Genomic DNA, 23,345 nt, shown 5'->3' with positions numbered 1-23,345 from the left:
TCTTTATGACTCAACATGTTCCTTCTCAGACTTTGCTCTTTGTTATCAGTTGTGATTTTTGATACGGTCATCATGATTCAGTCTTGACCTCGCAGTTAACCTCAAACAGTAGAACTACTCAAAAAAAAAAAAAAAAAAAAGGAAAACAAGAAAAATAGACCATGTCTATGTCTCAGGGGATGCGAAAACCGCTAAACCACCTCATGTGGGGCCAGTGTTTGCTTGACAAAGCAAAACAAAACAAACAAAAAAAAACATCAGGGAGAGAAATCTCCATGGCAACTGTCAATCAGGAGTTCCAGCCTCTGGTGCTACATCTCCTTACAGCTCAGCAGAGGTGACAGACTTTCTCGCCCTCTCTCTCTCTCACTGTGCTCCTTGCTCAATGTGCTGTATTTCGAAAAGTATGATTCAAATTTAATTCCTGTCTTAAAACCAACAGTGCTAAGAGAGAGAGAGAGAGAGAGAGATTGAGCAGCCGACTGTGAGTTGCTCTTTATACAAGGAAGCTTCAGAATTTAGTTTTTTTTTTTGGTTGGTGGCAGAGTCCCGTATAACTGTAAGGGTTCGAAGACGTGGCAGTTTAAGCACAATCACGTCTCTCAGCGATAGTGTAAATGCACACTTTGCGCTGGACTGTAATTTATATCTGTTGTAACTTTTTCATAACCTGTAAAGTACTTGTCTCATTTGATTTTGTCGATGACTGGTTTCTATTTTGTAGATCCAACATGAGCTCTTGGATTTGGAAAAAAAAAATGGTTTGTGTATTCCTAAGTCTAACTGTTATGGACTTTTTTGGGTCCAAAATATTTTTTGGTTGAAATATTTTGCAAGGCACATGAAAAGTGAATAAAATGTTTCTTGAAATTGTGAAATTTTTCTGTAAGACAACTCATTATATTTCACGATTGAAGGTATCTGTTTTAGTCCTTTCTTTTTTTTTTTTTTTTTTTTTTTGAGACTGTTCTACACCAAAATATCACCAACGCAATTTTTACACTGTGTTTATTGTCGTAAACCACTGTGGCAGCGAGAGTCAGCATGTGAAGTCAGGGTGAGTTTGCACTTTTCCTCGTTTTTGTGCTACTGTCCCCAGGACAAAATCCCTGAAAATTCAGCTGACTTGTGCAATATAAAGTTTGTGTTTTTTTGTGGGATAAAAATGAGAACATCAGAAATTTTCCCACCGCTTTTGTCAGACTGGTGACAGAACACCGTATTTCCACATTCCATTTGAGTTTGGGTTTTTTTTTGTTTATGCCGTGAGTGGCAGGAGATACACGATGTGGTTTCAAAACAAAACTGTCTTGTCACTGTGATGATGGCAAGCATTTGTCGTCGAGAGGTGTTGCACAAAGCAGGAATTCTCAGTGAGTCAGAAAACCAGAAAACTTGAGTCAAGTCGTCAGCCTGGGGACAGTCCTATTCGACAGTTAGTCTCAACTCACCTCAGTTCTGCCCCCCACACCCCCGCCCCAAAGCTGAACTTTGGCAGTTGTGTTATGTAAGCCATTCATACTTAGTCTGTACGAAGGAACCGTGGTTATGTTATAACCATGAGAGGCTTAATGAAGAGAGAACACTCACTGGTCACTGATTTACCCTGATTCAAATTTAGTATGCTGGGTCTACGCAGAGACTACGCAAAGGGCTACGCCGTTGTGAGCATATACTTGTGCGCTGGTGTGTCTGCGTCACTCTGCGTTGCGTGTCTTCGTGTACTTCGACCATTGGCGACTGAAATTGAGCGGGTCATGTTGGAGTTGGAACTGGAGCTAATAAATGTTGACCAGCAGTTACTTTTCCTGAAATTACTGCAACGCAGTAACTCTTTTTCGGAGGCGACCGTACTTGTCCCTCAAGTTTGTACATTCGATGACGTCCAAGGCGATGTTTGCATAAATCTCTTTCCATGAATTTTCTGCCATATGGCAGTCTTTGTTATGTGACGAAGAAGAGTCGTATAAATCTACATATTTACGGACTTTCTCATTTAACCTCTCCTCCATTTGGTCCAATCACAGTTGCTGGGGTCTGCGTGTAGTTACATTTCTTGGCAGGTGCGCGTCAGGCTACGGCGTAGGATACACGGCTACGCAGAACCTAGATTCGATGCAGAAGTATATACAAATCGATTAGGCCTGGATGAGTTCAACAACCTTATGTGCAGTACTACAAACTTACCAGCAGATGGCAGAACTGTGCTGAAAACTTGCGCGGCGCATTTATGAGAGCGGTGTTTTTAAAGCCTCTTTAAATATATCTTTAAGATTGCAGCATCACAACTCCAAAATATAAACTCCAGTATATAAAGAAATACTGTGACAGCTGATAGCCAAACAACTGGTCAGTTAAAAGATTTGACTTTGTGTTGCTCTTACCAATGCCTAATCCGGTTCACTTTACACAAAGACAGATGTTAGATTTCTCTCTGAGTCAAGAATAAGAGAAACTGATAACGTCATATGTATATGTCTAGATATGAGAAAATGGAATTTTGAAGCCACTCCACCACTAACAACAAACAAACAAAAAAGCAGTCAACAGAAACGAATATCTAAACAAGAACAAAGTCGACAAATAAACAGAGTCATGTTGATGTTCCAGGTAACGGAGAGGAAAGACAACAAGGAGGTGGAGTCTTTATGAGACACAAATCTTTATGAAGTATTTGGGGTAAGGAGGTGCAGGTGCTGACTCCTATTAGACTGACTGACGTCTGAAGTAAGTTCAGCGGACGCTCCTCAGCCTCCACATGCTCCCAGCCCCAGGATCTCCTGTTCAGGTTGTGGGCGGTGTAAGTCCAAGACTACTGACAGTACCTGTGCTCACTAAATGTTTCAAAGGAGGTGAGAGAATCAGCAGACCAGAGCAGAGACAGCTGCTGTGTGTGAGAGGTCCAAACCATGACTTGATTCATTCAAGATTAAAACGAATATTTGTTTTAATCTTGAATGAATAAGGTCATGGATATATTTATATATAAAATACTGCTTGGGGTTGAGATTAGGAATTATGAGGTTAGGAGATTAAAGACCACGTAAACAGTATTATGCTGGCCTAGACTCAATCCTAGAATTAATCAAAATGCCAAAAAAAAAAGAAAAGAAAAAGAAAAAAAGCCCTTAAGCCGGTTGGACAACGTGAGATTAAAGAAAAGCTTTCTTGAATTTTTATCTGATGCATGCATGTTTGCGGATACTGACGGGCAGCTGTAAGGTAGTTTTTGTGAGAATTTGTATCTTCGTCTGATAATGTTGTGTAGTGTGAACAGTGTGCTGGCTTTTGTATGATGGTGACGTTCCAAGCATTTATCCTGGATTGATTGGACTAAGCACTAAATCTAGACTACACAGAAACAAAGCCCATGCAAACAGTTAATTGCAATTAATGGTTTAACGCCCCCCCCCCCCCCCCTTTGGTTGTCTAATTCAGTGTTTCTCAAGCCTGCTCCTGGGAGACCCCCGCTCTGCACGTTTTCCATCTTTCCCTGCGCTACCTGCCTGGCTGAACTCATCAGTGGCGCTTTTGATTGGCTGAGCACACCTGATTTAATCGAGAGCATGTTAATCACACTAATCAGGTGTGTTCGGAGCAAGGCCAGATAGAAGATATACGGAGCGGTGGTCCCCAAGGATCAGAATTGAGGACCACTGGTCTAATTTACCAAGCAAAGAAGGAATGAGCAATCCAGTGGAATACTGTTAGTAAGCTGATTTGTTTTGTGCCCATTCAGAAGAATTTTGTGCTCTTGTCCGATGTCTGTCCTGTCATTCCTGGTTGGAGGGGCTGGTGGAGGTGTCATTCGTTCTGTTTTATACTGATAATACCAGACCACTGAAGATATAGCTTAAGCTTCTGCCTGAACCTATTTATGGAGCTTTAGTTAATAACCTACCCACATCTCTCCCACCACGCTACACCAGTCTGAGAGAGAAAGAGAGAGAGAGGGAGAGAGGGAGGGAGAGAAAACTCCATTCCTTTTCCTTATCCAGTTAATATCCCAGCCAGAGGGCAGAAGGGCAGGGAGAGGAAGACGTAGAGGCACGGGAAGAGACAGATGAAGACTGAGTGGGCAAAGACATCTGCCAAGAACAGATGAACACTCAAACGCAAGATGAGAAAGAAAAGTAGAGCGGGACAAGAGATCAAGAGGAGAGCGTGAAGAAAGGAAAAGTTGGTGGCTGGGGGTGGTGTTGATGGGGTCAGACAGATAAATAGAGACGACAAGAAAACGCCACCGGGGCAAAAAAAAAAGCGATGAGAACTGTCCGGAGAGGTAAAAGAGATCCGCAGTCTATTTGTCTGTGGGCCAGACCTGGACGTTCCTCCGCCGCGTTCTTTCACGATGGTACAGCGGATGAGATCATTGCCCGCCAATACTCAGAGGAGACTTTGGCCCTCCACAGAGAAAGATACTGTCCAGCTCCAGAGGACTGTCTTTATTATTAACACCTTATTATTTGGACGTATGTGTGTAACTGTTTAAAATGTGTTCTTAGCTGGTACTTGGGAGCATATACCTGCCTCTTTCCCCCTTACCTCTCGTATAAACGCAGAAAGGCAGCGTGTGATACTGACCAAAATAGTTTCATAACGAGTGTTCGCAGAATGCCGCGGGGAAGCAGAGTTCACAGTAAAAGATAAATGAGACTTATTCAGCGGTGAGATAGAACAACCTGCCAAGAATACATATGACCGGATAGTAAAGAAATTTTCTGGAAAACAGTGCTGTAGAATCCCTGGGACTTGACATTTTATTCATGTGCGTGGAATCTATCAGCTTCCAATCAAAGGTTCTGCTGCCTTCTTTTATGAGAATTACGCCCAAGTCTATCTTTTTTGTTGTTGTTGTTGTTTTTTTTAGCAGTTACACATAGGTAATCCTTTCATTTTGGGTGTTTGAATCAGCAGTGTGTGCTTGTTTCTTAATCCGACCCATACAAAACACAATTTCTCTGTTACAGCGCGTTTATCCAGTCTTTTCAGCTCAGGTACAAGCACAGACAATTGCAGAAATCATTTTTTTTTTTTTAAATCTAATTTGCCACTACCTCCTTTTTTGTGCCTCAGGGGTGGGGCGCCCAAATCCTGCCCTTCTGAACTCCCCCTGGTTTTCATGTCAAGCATTCACTTTGCTCTCTGATTGGCTATAGAGTGCGTTCACCTGTCTCCCATGTAAAAAAACAGAAAGAAAGAAAGAAAGAAAGAAAGAAAGAAAGAAAATTAAGCTGCAATGAGGAGGTGCAGGTCAGGCAGGAATAAGACTTTGGCCATCCAGGAGTGTGGACTAGAGCACTGCAGTAAATAGTGATAACACTTGTTATGTCATGTGTCTCTAAGCACCAGCTCCTACTAACACAAGAGTTTACTTCAGTTCACTCCAGGCTAACTTTCAGTCTGGTGCCAAGAGACAACAGTAAACGGACGTCTGATGGACTGTCTGGTACAGGCTCCTGTTGTGCTGAGACAGCACGGGCTTGTTGTTGTTTAATAAAGTTTGAGCAGAGCTTAACCAATCGGCATTTCCACTCATGGCAGACCATGCTGGACATGCCGGCTCTCCTGGATTTTCAAGCATCATCCAAATCAATGAGAAATAAGAAACCCATACAGCTAAAGCTTTGTTATCATCGCAATATCGAGATTGTGTATCTAAATGTAAATAGAGTTTGGGGCAAAAAAAACCCTAAAAACCCATCAAACAAGATAGAAGAAAAGGTTCTTCGAAGCTCTCATCCGGTTTTAATTCAACCTTCTGACTCAGAGTCAAGACTGCAGTGCCCTTACACACAAACAGAGGTCTTTGTCTTATTACGCTTCTTTATTGTATGCTGCAGATGGGGATGCTAACCATCTAGTCTATTTACAGGTCTGAATTCAGTGTGTCTATCTCTGTTCGTAAGGATTACTGATAGTCTTATCAGATGTTTTTGCGAATAGGCCACTGGGTCTTTGAACTGATAGGATAACTACAGGCCGCTTGTGAAAGTTGATTGCTTTTGTTATCTGATGGGATCTATTGACCTTTGGCTATCGCTGAATTGTTATAGCCCGACAATTTAGCATAAAAGAGATAACAGGCTGTCTTTGATTTCGTGGATAAAATATATATAATCTTTCCCCTCTTTATCTTTCGGTGTACTTCGGTTTTAGAGTGCAAACTTGCTATCTTCAGCATTTTGGCTCTGATGTTTAAAAAGAGAGATGGTATGTGCTCTGTGGATGGCTGCAGTCTTTTAGGTGAAGCTGATGATGAATTCAGCCGTATGAATTGCAGTTTTTCAGAGACTGTACATGTGCTCAGTGAAGTCTGGAGGCTTTGAAACAGACTGTTAGCTCTAAACAGCCCAAAGCATTTTCCTTCATATCTTCTTATGTTTGAATAGCTTTCTTATTCCCTCTGATGTCTTCAGCTTTCTATGGTGTGCACCACTAGGCCACAAACTTACACACACACACACACACACACACACACACACACACACACACACACACAGATACACACAAAGCTCACAACAAAGGACTCAGACCTCACAACAAAATGTCTTTCATATCTAAGGTTCTCTGAAGGACTTCCAGTAGTTGCCTTGTCTTTTTTACGCTTCAAGAGGAAGATCTCTGTTCAACGTAAGATACAGAAAAAGCCGCACGGCAGGAAAGTGAGGCCAAAGACAGGCTGTGCCCACTGAAGGAGGTCGAAGTGAGAATTCCAGGTGATGTGGAGAGGTCAAAGGGGGCAGTCAAAGTGTTTGGAAAAGTGTGAAGCAAAACCCAAGGAAAAGCAATTTGGAGAGATCGAGGGAAATTGAAACGAAAAGGGAGATATCAAAATTCCATGGATATTCTATGGTGACAGGGCGAATTGTGGTGGAGGCCAAGACAGTGTTTGCAAACAAGAATGATCATTTGGCGTGTGGAAAAAGGGCCAACATTCACCGTACAGTGGTGTTAGTGTCATGTAGTTAACTTAATTCTCATTTGATTAACTGAAAATCGTTCTCTGGCCATGTCTTCAGATAATTCCTGGAATTTTTCTCATCAGATTTAAATCTGTACAAAAGTATCACATCTTGTTGATTATGTCTTTGCAAAAACATCTCTTGGTTCTCTAAAAGTACAACTTACCCAAGGAGACCTATCCATATCATTGCAACCAGTCTTTGAGCGAATGAGTGAGTGACAGACGTTTGTGATGGAGTGGTATCAGTCCAATATCCACAGCGCATATCTCCCCCGCACCCCCCCCCCCCCCCCCCCCCCCCAGTCAATAGACAAAATATACCCGGACACCATCAAACCAGACATTAATCAGAAATTTGTTTAATAAATTTAGATTGAATCTTAAAAAGGCAGACTGACAATGTCGCTAGGATCGCATGACACCTTCACCTTTCTTGCTGCCCTCCTCTGTATTCCTGTAGACTTTATTTTAATAATGTCAGAGGTATTAGAAGAGAGAGAAGAGGGGGAAAAAAATCTTTGGAGAGCAATCTGAACCGGGTCATAGAACAGGTAAAGTCAGAGCCACTGTAGGATCTCTGACCTCTATGTTTATTGCGCTTCAGTTTTGAGAGGAACATTTGTGTGGTCAGGCCCTCAAGGTAAATAGCATTTGTGAAGAGTAGAAGGGTTGTCTTACATTGTTAGGGTCAAAACAAAGCAAAATCTTTTTGTCCTCAAATACCCTGAAGAAGAGAAGAAAAGCAAGAAAATAAAAAAAGCAAACCAAAACAAACAAAGAAAAATATACTAGCAACTATAATTTTGTTGTTTTTGTGTGGAATTATAAGATGATGTTAATTATTCCTCCTGGTGCTGCTTTCTGTATTTCCCAGCTATTTCACTCAAAGCAACGTAATTACTTTACAATGGACAACAGGTGTGAAAAATGTGTAAAACAATTTTTTTATTTTGAAATTGAAAATTGAAGACAGAACTAGGAAAAATGCCACCAATAACAGAGCCTAACACACCAATAGGATGACTGCTTTTTCCTCAGTAACCAATCCATTACCTTTAATTTTCACTCTTTCAAATCATTCTGTGTATAATTATTTCTGCTTGACAACAATGATTTAAAAGAAATCTAAACTACATCCAGACCATCAAATGGTTTATCCTTTCAAATGAACTCCAAAAAAAAAAAAAAAGAAAAAAAAAAAAGAATCAATGAGAAAGAATCCTTTAGGACAAAAGCGACAGGCTTTGCGTTGACATGGTGCCTGTTGGTGTTGTTCTTCTAAGCCATGGTCTCTTTCCTCAGGATTCGTTTGGGGTTGCATAAGACACTGGCCAGGCCTGCTCTCGCCCTGCCTCTAGCCCTTTTCTTCATGGTTTTGTGACATCTGAAGGAGATGCCTAATTCGTCCATAACAGCGCTGAAAGAGATGCACTGTGGGGGGAAAAAAAAAAAGGCAGAACACATTTTGAGTAAGCCTTCGTCTCAGCAATGACCTCTGGGAATTTATTTGCTCCACGCTTACTGTATAGCGGAATAAAAATGACCAGATTTTTATGTCTAAAAAGGTGTTCGGCGAGGATGTAGCATTTGACCAGTATGTCTGTGAGCGAGGGAAAGGAAAGGGGAGACGAGGAAAGAAAAATGATTCTCGACTGAGCGTAAGTGGTTACCTTAATCAATAGTACATCCAGTGAGGAGAAGAAGAGCAATGATGTTCAAAGGTTTTTATCAATGAATGGAAAACATCAATCATAAAAGGCAAAGAGCAACAAATCATAGACTTTGATAAGATAAATGAGGCAGTGATCATGCTTTGATTCACTTTTATGTTCTTTTTCCAGTGTGGGTGGATAATGGCGACCGTGAACGAGGCGTGTGCTCTGACAGACAGGCGGGAACCGAGTGGAGGTTTCGTCGGGTCGGAACACACGCTTCATGCCTCACTGGGCCCCTAATACTCAGTATGCCCGAGGAAAAAAGCGCAGTCGGCTCCTTGGGCGGTGATGGAAGACAGAGAGAACATGTGAAGCAAACCGTAACCGTATCACCAAGACCTTCACTAGACCTTCTGTCATAACGTATGCAGAAACATATACATAAATTTCATGCTTGCTTTTTTTTTTTATGATTGGTCATTGCATAGACTAGGCCCTCAGTTAAATGTATGATCTTACACTATAAATGCAGCATGCGTTTCGGTTTCCCAGGACAGAATTCATTTCCCGAGAGACAAATAACACAGGGCAAGATTTTCATGCTTCCAAATTGTTTTGGAATTTGCCTTTTTTTAAGCCATTTGATGTGTATCTTGGTTTTGACAAAAACAAAAACCTCCTTAAGTACTACTGCAATTCAATTTCACAAACTGCTTGAAATCTCTAGCTGTGTTTCATTGTGAAAAACCAAGAGCAGCTTTTTGTTCCTCAATGAAATGTGTGTGATGTGGTTAGAATTTCGATCATGAGTAGTATCAAGCTGACACTAACCTAGTGTATGATATTTCATATTTAAGCAAAGCCTGATCAACAACGAGTGAGTCTAGAAGGCAAACTTTAATATCTCTTCATCATTTTGAAGAATCTTGTTCCCTATCGGTTTATTTGTTTGGTTGATGTTATCTTTGGATACCTACACAGAGAATTTTCTCTCAGAATAATGCTCTCAGTTTTGTACATTTCTAGTTTTCACCACAGAGAGTAGCTCCATTCTGTGCACTGCTAAACCTAAGTCTGAAACTACTCACTGTTAGTTCAGTTTCTGCTGCTGCTACTGCTGCTATGTCAAACACCTGTTGCTCGTTTGCTCGTTTGCTCGTTGCTGATTTCAACAATCACTATTCACTATTCACTCATCCTTATATGGAATTAATGACTGCCCAAGTGACCAATCAAAATTGAGCATTCAAAAAAAGCAGTGGAATAGTACAGCTAGAATATAATATAAGCATATAAGCATACAATATAACGATGAAACTGATCCCAGTTCAGGGATTTCATTCTGAGAAATGGGATGCATACAGCTATCTAAAACAGAGCTTTTATATTTTCACTCAGGGGGAGAAGTAATAGCATCAGTTCTTGGTTTGCACCAAGGTTTTTTTTTATTTATTTATTTGATTTTTTTATGTTGCTCTTTTGGACATCAGGTGTCCAACTGTGAGTTCGCATTTTCATGAGTGCTTGTTTGCTTTGCTTTAATGCACATGTCCCTTCCCGAGGCAGATTAGAGTTAAGCATGAGGTATGGCTGGTTCTCTGAATACGAATACAAAGTATTTTCATTTCAATGGTTACGGCACTTACAAATAATTCAAATACCACTTAAACTCCTGAAGCATTCAGTGGAACACAACAGTGATTTGGGAAAAGGCAAAGGAAAACCACAGAGGAAAAAGGAGCGGAAAACAGAGCAGTCTCCATATTTTAAGAAGTTCAAAGATCAATATCTTTCAAAATTCATTATAATTATCAAATATCAAGAGAAAATTGAGGGTATCTACAATGAGAAGCCACACAACAAAGGACACAAAAAGCAGGTGTCAGGTGTCCGAGGTCAAACTAGGTGTGAGGGGGGGTCAGAGGTCACTCCTTACAAACCTATTGATCTGAGAGCGTAAGGTTAGCGGGAAAAGCTCAGGTCGTCCCCGAGCAGTCTGCCACTCTCTAAATCTGTCGACAGTGAAGTATCCGTGGACGACGTGGAGTCACGTCTTTGCAGCTGTCGGGACTGCACACCATAAAAGAAACAAAAGGCCTTCCGGATGCAGACGCGCACAAATGGAAAAAAGAAAAAAAAGAAAAAAAAAAAAAAGAAAAGCAATGTCACCGGTAGGTCAACGAAAAACATGCAGAAATAAAATGAAAGCAGAGCAGTGACAGATTAAGTGAGCGTGTCGACAAATAAAGATGGAAAAAGGCAAAAGCTTCTCACGCAAGCATAATCCAAAAAAATTGGAGCAAGGAAAAAAATAGAACATATTGCATAAATTCAAAATGGACATGGTATTTCCCAATGCAAAATGGCAACATGTGTTCAAAAACTAAATGAGACATGACCAGTATGACAAAACATGCCCTGGAGTCAGGAGTAGACTGACATGGGTTCACTTGAGCACAATAAACACTTTCACTGCTTTGTGTTGTGCATCATAGTTTTTGTGAGAGTGAATATTTGGTAAGTGAAGTGACATAACTCAGATACTAGTGTGTGATAGGCAGCGATATTCTGACATTTCGACACTAGACGAAAATGCATATTTATTATTTGCAAATTAACATAAAAATTGAGTTTAAATTTATCGGAGAATTTATCCTTCAGTATTCTTTTGCATGCAAAGCACAGAACCTCATTAATCTGGTTCTTATAGGGAGTCCAGTTTCATTATCCTGCTGTGTGTTTCCTTAAATGAACATGTATGGAGACTTATCCTCTGGAAGCAGTATTGTCAAATGTTTGCTTTGTGACCATCAGACCGTAAAAGACGGCAGCTCTACCCTTTCAACAGACACAGGTCTGTTGGTATGCTGTTGGGGTGAGTGGGTTTTTTTTAAAGTGTCTGTCAGACTCTTAACTCACCTCCTCGATGTCGCTGTTCTTGCGGGCTTTGTAGATGAACTCTCCAATGGCCACGAACACAGACAGAACCAGGCCAGCGGCCAACACGATGAAGATGCCCCCAATGTTCTCGACACCCAGCGAGCTGGCCTCTTTCTTGTCTTCTTCTGGGCAGCCATTTCCCCTCCACCATTTCTCCTTCATCATGTGTAGCTTGCCCTCCTCCTGCAGCTGTAGAATGGCTATGGTCACCTTATCTCTATAGGGAGAACCTGGAGAACAAGGCAGTGACACTTTCTCAACTGATATTTAGACTCGCCAAGCAGGACGTTCCACAAACACCACAGCACATTCGTACTGCGTTTACACATGCATTATATTCATTTAGCAGATACTTTTATCCAAAGTGACTTCCAAGACACCCAAAATACAAACCAAGCATATTATTAAGGAGCTGTCTGTTGCTTACAGTAAGTTCCACTGCTAAAGTTCAATATTAGATCAGACAGAAATGTAAGAATGCTGAAGGAATAAAAGAAAGTGGACTACAAGTGGGTCAAAAGCCCAGTAGAATTACATTTAAAAAGCAATTACAGAAGTTCTTTCTCTTTATTAATTTAGCAGACATCAGAGTATCAAGAGCCTGCAGTGGTGAATACGGTTATGGTCATGTACAGTTATGACCATTTCAAAAAGGTAATTAGATCAATCAACCTGAGAAGGGGCCAAATCGAACAAATCTCTCACTTGTTTTTACCTATTGGTGTTCCCACGCCGTAACCCTTAGAGTCGATGAGTCCTCCGACCTGGGTAAGGTTACAGTTTCTCTGGGTGATGTACTCGATGCTAGTGGACTCCATCAGGAGAGCGTAGTCGGTGGTGAGGACTCTGGTTATGCCCTCGCGGTTGTTCTTCACTAGAGCTGTGTTCTTTCTGCTACTCATAAAGGCCCACATCTTCTCATAGGTGGAAATTTTTGATTTCTAGCAGGACAGAGAGAGAGAGAGAGAGAAAGAGAGAGAGAGAGAGAGAGAGAGAGAGAGGGAAGGAAGGAGAGAGGGAGATAGGAGTGTTAGAGCCATTCTGACACCTCACATAATATGAGACTGAGGACATCAATCATGCACAACAAATCCGACATTATTGTGCATTAAATCTTGATATCTGGGTTCATATCAATAGGGTCTTATCGGAGAGAAGACGCTATGGTTCAGGACAGCTGAGCCCTGGCGTAACTTGACATTGACCTCTCCTTATTGCGTGTCTAAAGGAGCCATGCTGTTGCACATCTCGGGAGGCTTTTGTGCTTCTCGGCGAGTCCTGTGCGAAGAAGGAAATGGGACAGCTGTGTGCTAAATCTCTCTTGGCTGATTCAATTTGTCCCAGCCGTCTGGAGGCCCCTGTTCAACCGGAGCTCCAACAGGGAGTAATCACTCCCTCCAATCTCCGTGGATAAAAAAAAAAACTACCCCCCACAGGTCTCTACGCTCTTTCTCGCTCTCCCGCTCTCTCCCTCTAACTCTCTCTCTCTCTCTCTCCCCGTAAGGCTAGACAAATTAAGCAGGCCTATAATGGCTGGGAAAACATATATAGACATGTGGAGTTCATACAGAGTGAGGTCAGTGGATTTGCAGATATAGATTACTCCCACTGTTGCCATGTTCGATTGCTGGACTGGCGAGCAGAGATATATCTGTCGATCCAGGAGGATTTTGAGAGGGAGAAGTGAGTGTAACGTGTGATGAAAAATATTCCGCGAATAGCACAGGCCTGTGATGCCCTTAAAAGCCGTGGCCATGACCCCATGCCTGTGTTGCCTTTCTCCAGCAGGGCTGGAAACATTTCTGGGCAGCTGTGATCTTGGCATTCTTCATTCAGACTGCATCATATCGAGCATCAAAGACCCAAGATCAATAGACTCCCTTAGAAGCCTTGAAGAAAGCTCTAAAATCCTATTTGTACAATAGCAGCTATCGAAACAAATCCAGCTTGCATAGAGCCTCACTAAAATCGATCGTTCATTTTAATTTTCATCTCGTAGTTTCTATCTGTGTCTTTTTTTTTTAACATTCAGCTGACTTGATACCTCGATTATATTTAATCGCTTGCATGGGTCTGCTGCAGTTGGTTACCTTAAAGAAAGTCATGGTGGAGCCATCCCTGACGGCTCCGTATTCGATTCGGGTCTGCTTGGCGAGATCGTCCGCTGAATCTATCGGCGCGTCCATTCTTTCAACGGTGAGGAAGGCGGCCAGATTAGCCGTGTAGGATGATATGATTATTAGAGTAAAAAACCACCAGATTCCTCCCACAATCCTGGTGGAGAGAGCTTTGGGCATCAGCTCTGAGCCTGTTACAACAGAAACAAGGGCACAGAGTTAGAACACACAGACTCATGGAGAACACCCAGAGAGAGAGAAAGCAAGAGAGAGAGACAGAGAAAGAGAGAGAGAAAGAGTCAGAGAGAGAGAGAGAGAGAGAGAGAGAGAGAGAGAGAGAGAGAAAATAGAAATGACCTGCAGCAGTCACAGAAAAGACAAACAGCCTTAATACTGTGTTAAGTTAGGCTCTCCTCTTGTGCATGAATGTACACCAGACTGCAGGGGGGCAGTCCATAATGGCGAGGAGACACCCCCAGTATTAAAGACAGAGCTGCGCACAGTGTATACCCAAGCCGGTCTTTATTCCTCCAAAGTAGCCTCAAGTTTCATGGCGTCCTCTCGAACAGGTTTTTATCTTTATGGTTACACTCACATTGCTCTTTCTCCTCTTTCCGCTCTCTCCAGAATTTTCCATCTCGAGGCGTAATGATAAATCCGTTGCCTTGTTTTTCTAACTGCGAGCACTCGGGTTGTTTTGGAGGCTCGGTCGTCTGATAGATCACTGGAATATGAAGCTGTCAGAGGAGCCTGAACCAAGACGTTTATCTTCACTAAGGTCTACGAGGGAGAGGAGACTCCGCCGCGTTTCCAAGCTGATGAACTGTCTCAGCGTCTTCTGCACCAACCCACGCGGCTTGCTGCTGACTAACTGATTGACTGAACTCAAAGAAGCAAATTCCTTACTTGGGCTACGGTGTGTTTTTAATACATGTGTAAGATGTTGGGCAGGAAGAAAGTGTAATATTAAATTCAGAATTCAGACAAACCTTCTTAAAATGCATTGATTTTTAACCAGATACAGTTCAAATACATATCTGAATGATCAGGCTGGGTCCAAATAATCTTACATGGGTCCTTTGCTTTGTGTCCCTTTTCGACTTAAGTTACTAAGCTTCTAACAGGACTGAGTGTGTTAAAACAATAGCACACATTACATATGAATACCTTAAAGAGTCCTCATCAAAACTGTCATTTTTTCCTGTTAATTAAGACAAGAGGATCATGGGGAATAGGAACCCTGAAGAAAACTGGGACAGAAAGTAATTGAGATACTTCTTTAACCCAGCTCTGATTACAGCAGTGAGAACAGTCAGACTAAAAGCAAGATGGCATTTTGCCTGATCTATCTCTGAAAGCCTTTTAAAACCTCCTTTGATGGCCAAGGTCAGTTTGTTGTCTTTGATCTGAAAAATGTCAAAAGGGACATCATAGTACACCTAAGCTGGCCCACATACTGCACACATGCACACACACACACACACACACTCTAGCTTCTCCACCCATGTATCCCTCCTAAAAAAAGGCTGGATTAGGTGAAAAGGATCAGACAAAGGCTACGCTGGATCGATGCACTTCTTCAGGGGCTGTGTAACTGAGACAAGAGGCAGCGTAAAGCTTCTTTTTTTTTAAACTCAGAGTCATGAGAGAAAATGTTGTAATGCAGCTGATTCACTGAACGTCCTTCGGTAAAGCAAAGCTGCCCCATCCAAAGGACTCATTTGTGTTAGTGCAAAACAAATAATGTGCTTGTGGCCTTGAACACACTAATGCTGTTATTCATTTCAAATGAGCACTGCAGTTTCAGGAAAGAACCTGTGGTTACAGACTGCTCTCCCAGTAACCAACACACATGACGAATCATTCTTTATCCAGACCTCCCTGAAGCGAGTAAGGAGGAAACTCAGAATGATTTCCACGCCAATCCATATCGTAAATTCACTTAACAAAGCGAGAAAGTTGTCACGCATGGAGGCAAGGCAGCACTGAAAAACAGAGAAATGGATGTTTCACGTTTCTTCCATTATCCTCCTATGTGTTTCTCTACTGTTGGCTTAGAGTCATGTATACAGTGTTGCATTCATGTTTGTGTCACTATTGAATGTTTACTCACAGTACTATTGTTGTGTAAAACACAGAATGAGGTTTGCGTGAATTGTCATGGACTCAAGCCAGTGTTAAATTAACTCTAAGAGTGTCGATACTGTGCAACAGTGGTCCAGCTCTGACTTATTTGCCGCAAATTCCCGACTCCGAGACAGAGCAGCTCGCAAAACACACACACACACACACACACACACTGTATTTAATACTACATGGTCTGGCCTTGAAGAGTGAACCCCAGGACATATTTAACAGTACCATAGGTATGTGTAAGCAAGACTCTCACAGAAGTCCTTAAATGAACTAAGTTAAGAGTGTATGAAGACTCTGATATTCATCTCCTCTTCATTAGCATTCTATCTTTAAGTCTGGACACTTTTGATTTTTTGTCTTCTAAAAATAAATTATTTCAAAGACAAGGTACAGCGAGGTCAAAACCAACTCTATAAAATTCTGTTTTTCTTACCCCCTCCTTATTAGAAAGGTGTTTGAAAATTTCATGCCTTTTTCCCCCTGCAATGACAGCTCATCTGTTGTGTTCGGGCTACACACTGAGGAATCAGCAGGCTTCACCGCCAGCTTCACAGATCCCCAAACACACTAGTGTCACCTCAGACAAATGCTCTATAATTACAGCCCCCCCCCCCCTCCCCGACCACCACCACACTCAGTCCCCACCCCCAGTACCCCCCACACAGCTCAGTATTTTGACAGACAAACCTGAAACAGGACCAGAACACATTATGCATATTTCTGTATTTAGGATATTATTACTGTTATTGGGAGCTGAGGTTTGGATTGGGTTTTAAACTAAATGCTAGGGTACGACTGTTGGTAGGAGAGCCGATCGTTGGACGTTGCTAGGGTGTGACTCTTGCTAGGAGGGTAGATTGGCGGACATTGCTAAGGTATGACTGTTGGTTGTTGCTAGAGTATGACTGTTGGTAGTAGACTAGATTGTTGGTTGTTGCCAAGGTATGACTGTTGGTAGGAGAGCAGATTATTGGATGTTGCTAGGATGCGACTGTCAGTAGGACAGCAGACTGTGGGAAGTAAGGTGTGTACCTTGTCTCATGAGGGCGCCAACACCAAACCAGAAGCTATTTAACAAAGTGAAGTTGTTTTCCACCACTTCTGATGCAGGGTTGCACGGGTGAGGGTTGTACCACTCATATGGTGTAAACCTGTTAGAAGGAACACAGAGGGGGGGGGTCTAGTGCTTAAAATGTACAATTTTCATATGCAAACAGCTTTTCAGGGTGCTCATGAATCATTGCTTTCATATTAAATTCATTTTTGTTCTTGAGAGGGTCACCAGCCTAGGAGACTGATGAATATATCAAAAACTCATTTGAAATTCATACTGAAGCATCACATTTAAAGAAAGAAAGAGAGATCTTCAGTTACAATCGGAGACTGAATACTGATTCAGTTATCACACACATTAAGAGGAAATGTGTTGAGAAGGACTTCTGGCTGTACTACATGTATGTTCTTTTTAAAAAACAAAAAAAAAACAACAAAAAAAAATTCTGCCAAAGAATAGCTCCATTAAAAAAACAAGCTTTCAATCAAGATGTCTTGATGTTTTGGGTCATAATTTTAATGCAAATTCCCTCTAGGCTGTGACACAGGTTCTGGAACTCAAAAAAAAAAAAAAATCATGTATGAGGTTATATTACTTTTAGCGCCACCAGCTGTCTGTTAAAAAGCTCTGATTGGGTAGTGTTTGCTTTCCAATTTGCATTTTAACAAGGTTGACCAATCTTTTGCTCTACTGTTATATTCTCTGTTGTCTTGTTGCCCTCCTTTGCCCAGCAGCCACTGGTTATATGTAGCCATTTCATAGACTTAGCTTTAGTTTTAATGTCTTGGCAAAAAGCCCCTGGAGCAAAACAAAAAAAAACTCCACTACATTTCAAAAGATGTAAATATACATAAACTGAGTGGAAGAGCATATTCTATATTCAGATGCTGAGCCATGCCTGTCAACTAGCTTCACAGATTATTCTCTGTAGTCTAACATAGCCCCACAGAAAACCTTCATACCAGCTTACTTCCGTAAATTCAAATAATCCAGCTCTTGTGGCTTAGGAAATGCAAGTCTATTCAAAGTCATTCATGCAAAATTTAGATATTGCTGAATCTCCCTAATTCGCTACAGCATCTAATCTCTTTGTATCTTGGACCAACTGTGTTATACACACTTGACAAATATCTCTCTGACTGATCACGATGTTGAGAAACTGCCAATTTCGGAATCAAAAAATATTCCGTCTTTGATTGCAGTGCAACAAACTGATTCACCACGCACGATGTGTCATCGATAACAAAGAGATCTTGATGCTGTACCTGGCGATGACAAAGAGCACACAGCTGACACCAAGACAGGCCAGCAGCACGTACATCCAGATGTCAGGGGTGAGGGGGTTGAGAAAAGAGAACACCCCAGGGTTGGTGCCGTTGGGTTTTCGGTACAGGATGCTAATGCCCAAGGTCATGAAGGGCTTGGAGAAATCGATGACCTTCTCCCGTACGTAAGTGATGGTTAGAGGAGCCACAGCGAGGTCGGCTATCTGAACAGAGAGAGAAAAAAAATGAAAACAAAATGAAAAAGTTAAAATATGAAAACAAAATCATAAACAGTGTCTTGGTACATCTTCTTGGAGAGAAGCATCTTTAATGCCTTTAATGTTGCAGTCACTGCAAGAAAATTTTGTGTCTTTTAGCTTCTGATCTCAATTTTGTAAACCAAACCAAAGTAAATTCCCAATCTAAATGACAGAACCCATCTATCTATCTGTCTATCTATGGGGATGCACCGATCCGACTTTTTCAATCCCGATACCAATACCGATACCAAGTACTGATCCGATACCAGTGTTTAATTAATAAGCTGTGTGCCTCACTGTGTGGAAGAGACTGGGATCATTCTTTCATGCGTAAGGCGACTTAAACATTGTTTTCCTAACCTTGTAAAACAAATAAATGTGACAAATATATATATTCAATTGTTATTTATTATTTAAAAGCTTTAGAAGCTTTCTGTTATTTTTGTCACTTTCACACTATCACTGGGAAATTTCTCACGTCCTTCATTGTACCCAACAAAGTTAACTCCTTCTTCAAATCGTCCCTTTTTTTTGTTTGGTTGAACTCGTCGTGTTCTTTACCATGATGCTTCTGAAGGTGCTTGCCGTTTCCACACTAACCCGGGTAAATTTGAAAACAGATAATTATTTCTCCATTTAGCCCTTACATCCACACTAAAACAGCGCCACCGAAAATCATACTTTACTAAAAACGCTTTCTGAGGTGCACAAATTTGAAAAAGCCAGGTTCTCTTTGTAATGTTGACAGGGGTAATGGAGAGCTTCAGAATCAATGACGTATGGTTGCCATGACACTAGCAAAAGTTTGTGCTTGAGAAGCCAAAACAAACATGACGGGCAAAATGCAGTCAATGTTGCTCTGTCTATCAAATATGCTAATCTATCTTCAATTACAGATCATCATACTGTACAACGCACATGCACTGCTCCAACGTAGAAGATGCGCTTTATATTAAGAGACGGAAAGCAACCACAATGGCGATTCAAACCCCACAGGGAGCGGCAATTGAGGACATGACCTGGTCGAACAAGTAGTTGATGTACGTCGTAATGGCGAAACAACAAACACTAAGGTCTTTCAGTGTTTTGCCATGGACATAGAACATTGGAAAACGGTACGAAAATGAAGGTGTGTACAGAGAATAGAACTGAATTGAATATATAGGCCCCATAGATCAGCCCCATTGTCACCGATACCCGATCCAGCTATTTGAGACCGTATCGGACCAATATCCAATATCAGTATCGGATTGATGCATATCTAGCCATCTGTCTGTCTGTCTATCTATCTATCTATCTATTCCTAAATAAAAACAAGATGCCATAAAAAAGACTGGGAAAAAAATTCCCTTTCAGATGGTTTTACTAGTCCCTGTTGGGTATTTCAAACATCTGTGTCTTTGTTAAAGATGCTCATTAGTATTACATCATGTTACATAGATTTTACTCCCCTGCTTACAGCAAACACTCCTACAGTTCAAAGACATCATTCAAGACAATCAAATTAATGGAACCAAATGAAATTAGCAAGTCGGTCAACCATATCCAAGGAATTAGAAAAGGAAAGAGATAGCGCGGATTGGTTTCCCACCATCCAACAATAACAAACATGCTTTGTTCTGTTTTGAATCTGAAATATTGACTAAAAGGCAATAAAATTATACCAATTACACATCCAAAAAACAGCTTGGTCACATGCGTTAGACACACACACACTGGTAAAGAACACTAAGCTTTGTATGAAAGTGTACAGTCAAACTCACGTGATCTATGAGTTCTCGGACCATGCCGTTCCATTCTCCCTTATCATTCTGAGCTCCATACTTCCCATCTGACACAAGTTTCACTTCGTATGTGAAGCCCAGGATGTTTGAGAGCTCCTTCAGCAGGTCCAGACAGTAACCCTCAAAACGGTCATTCCCGTACAGTGGCTTGTCCGACTTCTTATACATTACATAAGGATTTTCCTGCAGGAAAAAAAATGAAATTGCAACAAAAGCAATACAAAAAAAAGCCTAATTAATATTCAGCTGACAAAGTAATATCACCAATATCACACAAGTTGTAGGTAAGCAATCTGAGGACTTGGAACAAAGCTATCTGTTTTTGTTTTAGTACATAAGACTAACTGTTATAAAGCTTACATAGAGTGCTAGCTAGTCTTTCTGCACTTGTACACAGCCCCAGAAAAACATGTCAAGGTGTTATGTTTGGCAGGCACCAATTTCTTTACTGGAGCATCTGCTGAGTTTTATCTCTGGCTGGATGTGCACAGTAATCGTGACTTAAGACAAGTACACTGTGTACACTGGTTTTCCAAAACACTTACAAAACAAATGGAAAGAGCACTTTGCTTCTCTCTTACCAGTATAGTGGTAACAATGAGCGTTCTGTTAGCCAGGGAGTCTGTGATATTAGTGGACTTTTCTTTATTAGTGTCAGTCAGGTTAAGACCAGTATAGGAGTTCCACACGGCGATCTGAAAAATGTGAAAAAAAGGTTGTTTTTTTTTTTTAGATATATAAGCAAAAACCCCACATAAATCCCTTCACTATAAAATAAATTTTAAAGACTCCAGTTCTCCATTTTTTTACAACATACTCAGATATTTCAGCATTCCAAAATTTAGTATGTGCAGTACTACATAGTGACAGTGACAAACAAGGACCTCTTATGCACACAGTTTCACGTTCACATTTACTCAAGAGAGAAGACTGTGGGGGAACAGAGGAGGGAAACAGTTTTATGTACTGGATGGTACCGGAATGACATCATATCATATTTTGTTGATAATCCACATAGTTGCCAGCCATGTGAGTTTTCCTGACTCAGTCCATATGATGAGTACCTAACAGTGCCAGGAAGTGAAGATATAATCAAACCAGATTTATTGCAGTTTCAACCTTTAGCACTGGTGGGAGTTATGAACCATTTAAATGTATGGTATATGACTGTGAAAATGATTTACAAGCTGTTATTAGGTAAATTATTTTTGCCGTGTGGGTTGTGGGTGTGCTTACGGTCTGGAGAAAACTGCGTTTCAAATTATATCGGCAAATATAATATGGGCTCATCCTCATGCTTTCCTGAGAAATTTTTAGCACAATTGCGCATTGGGCTTCAGTGATTTCACAATTTTATATTTCTTTCCCCAGGTTCACAGGGCCAGAAAATGTGTTTTAGAGCAGCGCAGCTACCGATAAAGTCATTTTACTATCCCGTCTGCCAGTGGGTGGAGAGAATATTCCATCCATCATTTCAGGGCTGCAAATTGAATGAACGGGAAAATATGAGCAGACAGATTGATTCAGAGGAGGTGGAGTTCATCAAAATGAATGCATTCTCCCCTGACCCCCCCCCCCCCCCCCCCCCCCAAAAAAAAAGAGAAACAATTTAGACCGTTTTGAAAATAAATCTAGAAAAGGTTAAAGGACAAAGGGAAACAGTCTCTCTTTTGCCATACAACTCTTTCCTCAGTCCTATATACAGAGCAACACAGATGCTGCACTGTCTGGTCGATAACGTTTGGGATTGGACTTTGCATCATTATGCACAGCCTGTCTGCGTCTTTTTCACATGTGCAGAGGTTGTGTATTTCATAAGCACCGCTGTTCGAGCTGTCACCAGCCAAAGAAAAGACAAAATGAAAATTGTCTGCTTTCGCAAACTGGATCAAATATTACACCTTCAAATAGCCCGTTGCACTTCTCAAACTGAGGACTTTTATAGGTCTACCTTATGTTGTGTTCTTCTCTCCTAAGGGTTTTAAGATTCGAACAGGACAGAACGTGTTGAAGCACTACTAAGCACACATCATAAATGAATTGGCTCTAAGAAACTTCATCAGAACTGTCATTTGGTCTCCTGTTAATGAAGAGAGCAAGGTCACAAGGAAAGGGAGGACTGAGGAAAAATGGAACAGGGCCCAGTGACTCAAACACTTCAAATATGTTATATGTTGTCAGTGCACCTAATTCATTTTTTTCTCTTCCGTAACAAAGACTGCAAATATAACTGAAATATAAACATTTAGGCCAGGCAAGATTAGACGATCGCAAAACCCTGTCTGCGAAAAAAGAAAAGAAAATATTACCGTAAAACTCTACAAACAGTTTGAATAAAGGGACGAGACCCTTCATTTTCCATGCTACATTAACATGGTTAGGCAGCGGCTGTCATCGTCCAGAGAATTAAGCACATCAGTGCCTCTAAGAAGATGTGCCTGGCTCCGTTTGATAATTCCTTTAGTAACAGCACCGTTAAAGCCTGTACTGTGTATGTATGGCACTTGTCTTACAGTAGCATGTCCTGAGGGGAGTTTTGGAAAGCACTGACTTATTCAAATGAATTAACTTTTAAAAGTAAATTAGTCCTGCTCTCTGAACGTCTGCGGCTGAATTAATGCCTGCATTTCAGCGCACTTGATGTACTTCTCGGAGAGATATGTTACTTACTGAAGCATCAAAGCACTAGGGAATGAGGAGGGCTTTTTTCTCGTTGCCTATTTTCACACACAGTATTCTGTGCTTTCCATTTAACCTTTGCCTGGGCTTTTGTGTTACTTAACATGTCCATCTTCACTGTGTTTTTGGTAGAGAAAAATGAAAATAGTACTGAGTACTGAGTTATTTCCTAAGGAATACAGAGAGAGGGGGTTTGGAGCCAGAAGAGTACTGGCCTGGGAAGCAGGTTTGGAGGGATTACAGGGACAGACAGACCTAGAGGGCAAGACATTTGGGCAAGACATGGATGCTGAACACAAAACCACTCTGTGTTTGTAGGATGAATTGGAACAAACCTTTGTCCACAGTTTATTTGGACGGCTTGCACCGTCAGCAAAGCGCTTGTTTGAGAAGAGGCAGAGTGTTAAGTCAGTGCAGAACTACTTCAGTCATTTCAAATGATTGACAAGACAGTTTTTTTTTGATGACAAACCCTTTCAGTAAAGGTA

At 41.2% G+C, this 23,345-nt stretch overlaps 1 protein-coding gene across 1 annotated transcript in view; it reads right to left on the bottom strand.

The window, feature by feature from the left end:
* Positions 1 to 8,245: 8,245 nt before the first annotated feature.
* Positions 8,246 to 23,345, bottom strand: part of grik1a (glutamate receptor, ionotropic, kainate 1a) — a 41,674-nt gene continuing 26,574 nt past the window's right edge. The window contains exons 11-19 of the mRNA XM_030792218.1: positions 23,193 to 23,237; positions 20,760 to 20,873; positions 20,158 to 20,361; positions 18,135 to 18,358; positions 16,848 to 16,966; positions 13,653 to 13,870; positions 12,278 to 12,503; positions 11,542 to 11,792; positions 8,246 to 8,398 (exon numbers count right to left, since the gene is read on the bottom strand). Coding sequence (XP_030648078.1) covers positions 8,246 to 8,398; positions 11,542 to 11,792; positions 12,278 to 12,503; positions 13,653 to 13,870; positions 16,848 to 16,966; positions 18,135 to 18,358; positions 20,158 to 20,361; positions 20,760 to 20,873; positions 23,193 to 23,237 — 1,554 coding nt within the window. The remainder of the gene's footprint in view (positions 8,399 to 11,541; positions 11,793 to 12,277; positions 12,504 to 13,652; positions 13,871 to 16,847; positions 16,967 to 18,134; positions 18,359 to 20,157; positions 20,362 to 20,759; positions 20,874 to 23,192; positions 23,238 to 23,345) is intronic.

The sequence above is a fragment of the Chanos chanos genome, chromosome 15, assembly GCF_902362185.1.
Source record: "Chanos chanos chromosome 15, fChaCha1.1, whole genome shotgun sequence".
NCBI lineage: Eukaryota > Metazoa > Chordata > Actinopteri > Gonorynchiformes > Chanidae > Chanos > Chanos chanos.
The sequence above is the reverse complement of the archived record's forward strand: the minus strand, read 5'-3'. Positions and strand labels throughout refer to the sequence as shown.